At 44.3% G+C, this 2422-nt stretch overlaps 1 protein-coding gene across 1 annotated transcript; it reads right to left on the minus strand.

Annotated features, from left to right (window-relative positions):
- Positions 1-964: 964 nt before the first annotated feature.
- On the minus strand, positions 965-1633 carry LOC117977597 (uncharacterized protein CXorf51A). The gene is made up of 2 exons (XM_034949762.2): positions 1448-1633; positions 965-1257 (listed from the first exon to the last, which is right to left on the minus strand). The coding sequence occupies exons 1-2, from the start codon at positions 1577-1579 to the stop codon at positions 1063-1065; spliced, it is 327 nt and encodes a 108-aa protein (XP_034805653.1). The 5' UTR covers positions 1580-1633; the 3' UTR covers positions 965-1062.
- Positions 1634-2422: the final 789 nt, after the last annotated feature.

Raw genomic sequence — 2422 nt, forward strand, 5'->3', positions numbered from 1 at the left:
AAAAAAATAAAGAGTACATGTCTTATGATTCCATTCTTACAAACCTCCAGAAAATAGAAACAGATAGTGACAGAAAGCAAATCAGCGGGTTTTTTTGAGAATGATGGTGGAGGTAGGGACAGGGAAGAATTGCCAAAGGGCATGAGAAAACTTTAGGGGGTAATGGGTATGTTCACTCTTATAGTTGTGATGGTTTAACAAGAGCAGATGTGACAAAACTCATCAAACTGTATACTTTTGAAGCATGTGCAGTTTGTCATATGTCAATTATACTTCAGTAAAGCTGTTGAAAAATGATATTCTCTTTAGGGATAAAAACAACTTTGGAAAAATAAAAATAAAAGACGGAGAGAGAGAGCTATCTTGTTTTACAATTCTCTGTAGACAATGCTCTCATTCACTGCCTGCACTAGAGGTAGACCACTCCCATTGCCCTGCTCCACCCTAAGCTTTTTAAGAAGGTGGGCTAGTCAGTGTTGGATTTGTGGCGTCTAGTAACCATTATTTCAGGTGCTGCTGGTAACTTTTAGAGATATTTGGCCCTTTGAAGGGCATTTAGTTGCTTATATCATAGGGTGGGGTGTACCTCATACCTACCATTATGAGGTAGATGGCCTGCAGGTTATCTCTTGTCTGTTTTTGGGGACAGTACTGCCAGCCACACACCTCACCCCATACAGGTTCTGACAATCAATGCACTGAAGTCACATCCCTCTTTCCCCAGCAAAACACACACAGGTAGAAACACCAACCCCTTTTACTCTTTGTGTATTAAAGTGTTCAGGAAATGTATCTTCAGTGCTTAGTCCTGAGCCAGTCCTTATCCCCCAGTTTCCAGCTGTGGACCTGTTGGTCTGGCCTCAAACCCCACAGAAGCCACCTCCCTGCCTTCTCACACACACCTCCCTCTTCCCCTCACTCCTTCCTTCCTCACCATCAGAGAAGTCGCAGAGACATATCCTTTCGATTCAGGTTGATTTTATTTTCATGGTTTTAACCTGTTGGTGTAGAATTCACTGACTGTATGATGGATGACTTTTCAGTGGCAGACCTCTAGAGACATCACAGAACTGAGGTCTCACTTTGCTCTTTGTCGGCCTCTTCTTTCTTCATTTTTTCTTTCAGCCGGTGATAACGACCACGCAGTATTGGTCCTCTAGCTTTCTTAGGTTTTCCTGCAGGGGTGTTAGTTTCACCGGCTTTTTGGCTCGAGCTCCCTCGAAGGGGTCTTTTCGCCTTCCTGGTGGTCTTTAGGCCCTATAGGGAGATCACAGTCAGGCCAGAGGGCGTTGGTTTTGGGAAAGAAGGTGGGAAATGCATAGGAATAGGCTTCATGAGAAGGGTGTGAGTTGAGGAGGGGGTTTGAGTGAGGCAAGGAAAGGATAGGAGTCTTGGGGTGGCGGAATCAGTGGGGCAAAGAGAAGGGGTTTGGTCGGGATCATCTCACCTTAACGCCACTTCTGGACCGTCGTTGACGGGGTGTCTTCCCCTTCTTCCTCCCTTTGGTACTTGAGGTTGCTGGGGTCTGTTCGTCCACATCTTCATTAGGCTTCTGTGGTTCACTGGTCACCTTTGCCATACTGAATTGTCCCAGTGGTCTGCTCAGAGCTCCTGATCATCCTGTGTATACCCCTCCCAGCACAATGAGGGGCCACACCCTTCAACTTTGATTGGTCAGCAAGGCACTCGCCCAGCCAATGAGAGCTAAGGGACACTAAGACGTCACAAAGCACTACTCTTGTCACTTCTATGTGAGAGAGGGGTGGGGAGGTACCTGGGGAGTCTTAGTCATCAGAATGTACCACTCCTGCCACCTCTGTTTTGGATGGTGGGGGGGGTGATATAAAGGCAAGGATAGCCTGGTGGTAGAAAAGAGGCTTTTCTATGACAGCCTCTTCTGTGCCTTCCCAACATGAACTACCACCCCTCCTCATATACCCATGTTCAATTGTGGTGGCCCACATAGCAGACAGTTTCCTTTAATCTATTCCCCAAGGCCACACCTACTCATTGGTTTATTCTGAAGTCTCCCTCCCTAAGTCATTAGCTGTTATTTTTGATATTTTACCTAAAATCCCACTAAAAACAATATGGCTATCTTTCAATGTCAGTGGAGAGGTGAGTAATTCTACAAACAAAAGACAGTTCCCACAAATAAACATCTTTCTACCTATCACATTTGGCATTAAAGGCAGCTTATTTTCATTAATTTCTGCTAGCCCTGCAATTGATAGAAAGGGATTAGAATTAACTGTCTATTTATGAAGGTTGCTTTTATCTTTACTTTTATCCTATTCTTGGGCTCTGACCACATTATCATTATTGATTTTTGAAAGGTTATTTCTCTATTTTATTGGATTTTTCTTTCTACCTTCCTAGTTTCTCTTACTAATTTCTTTCCCACCAAAAGACACCTGCATGT

The sequence above is a fragment of the Pan paniscus genome, chromosome X (assembly GCF_029289425.2).
Source record: "Pan paniscus chromosome X, NHGRI_mPanPan1-v2.0_pri, whole genome shotgun sequence".
NCBI lineage: Eukaryota > Metazoa > Chordata > Mammalia > Primates > Hominidae > Pan > Pan paniscus.

Excerpts from the sequence above, each read along its gene's own strand:
- LOC117977597 (XM_034949762.2), bottom strand. The coding sequence starts at position 1,579 with ATGGCAAAGGTGACCAGTGAACCACAGAAGCCTAATGAAGATGTGGAC. Across the intron at positions 1,258-1,447 it reads GGTCCAGAAGTGGCGTTAAG|GGCCTAAAGACCACCAGGAA; the intron begins GTGAGATGATCC and ends ATCTCCCTATAG.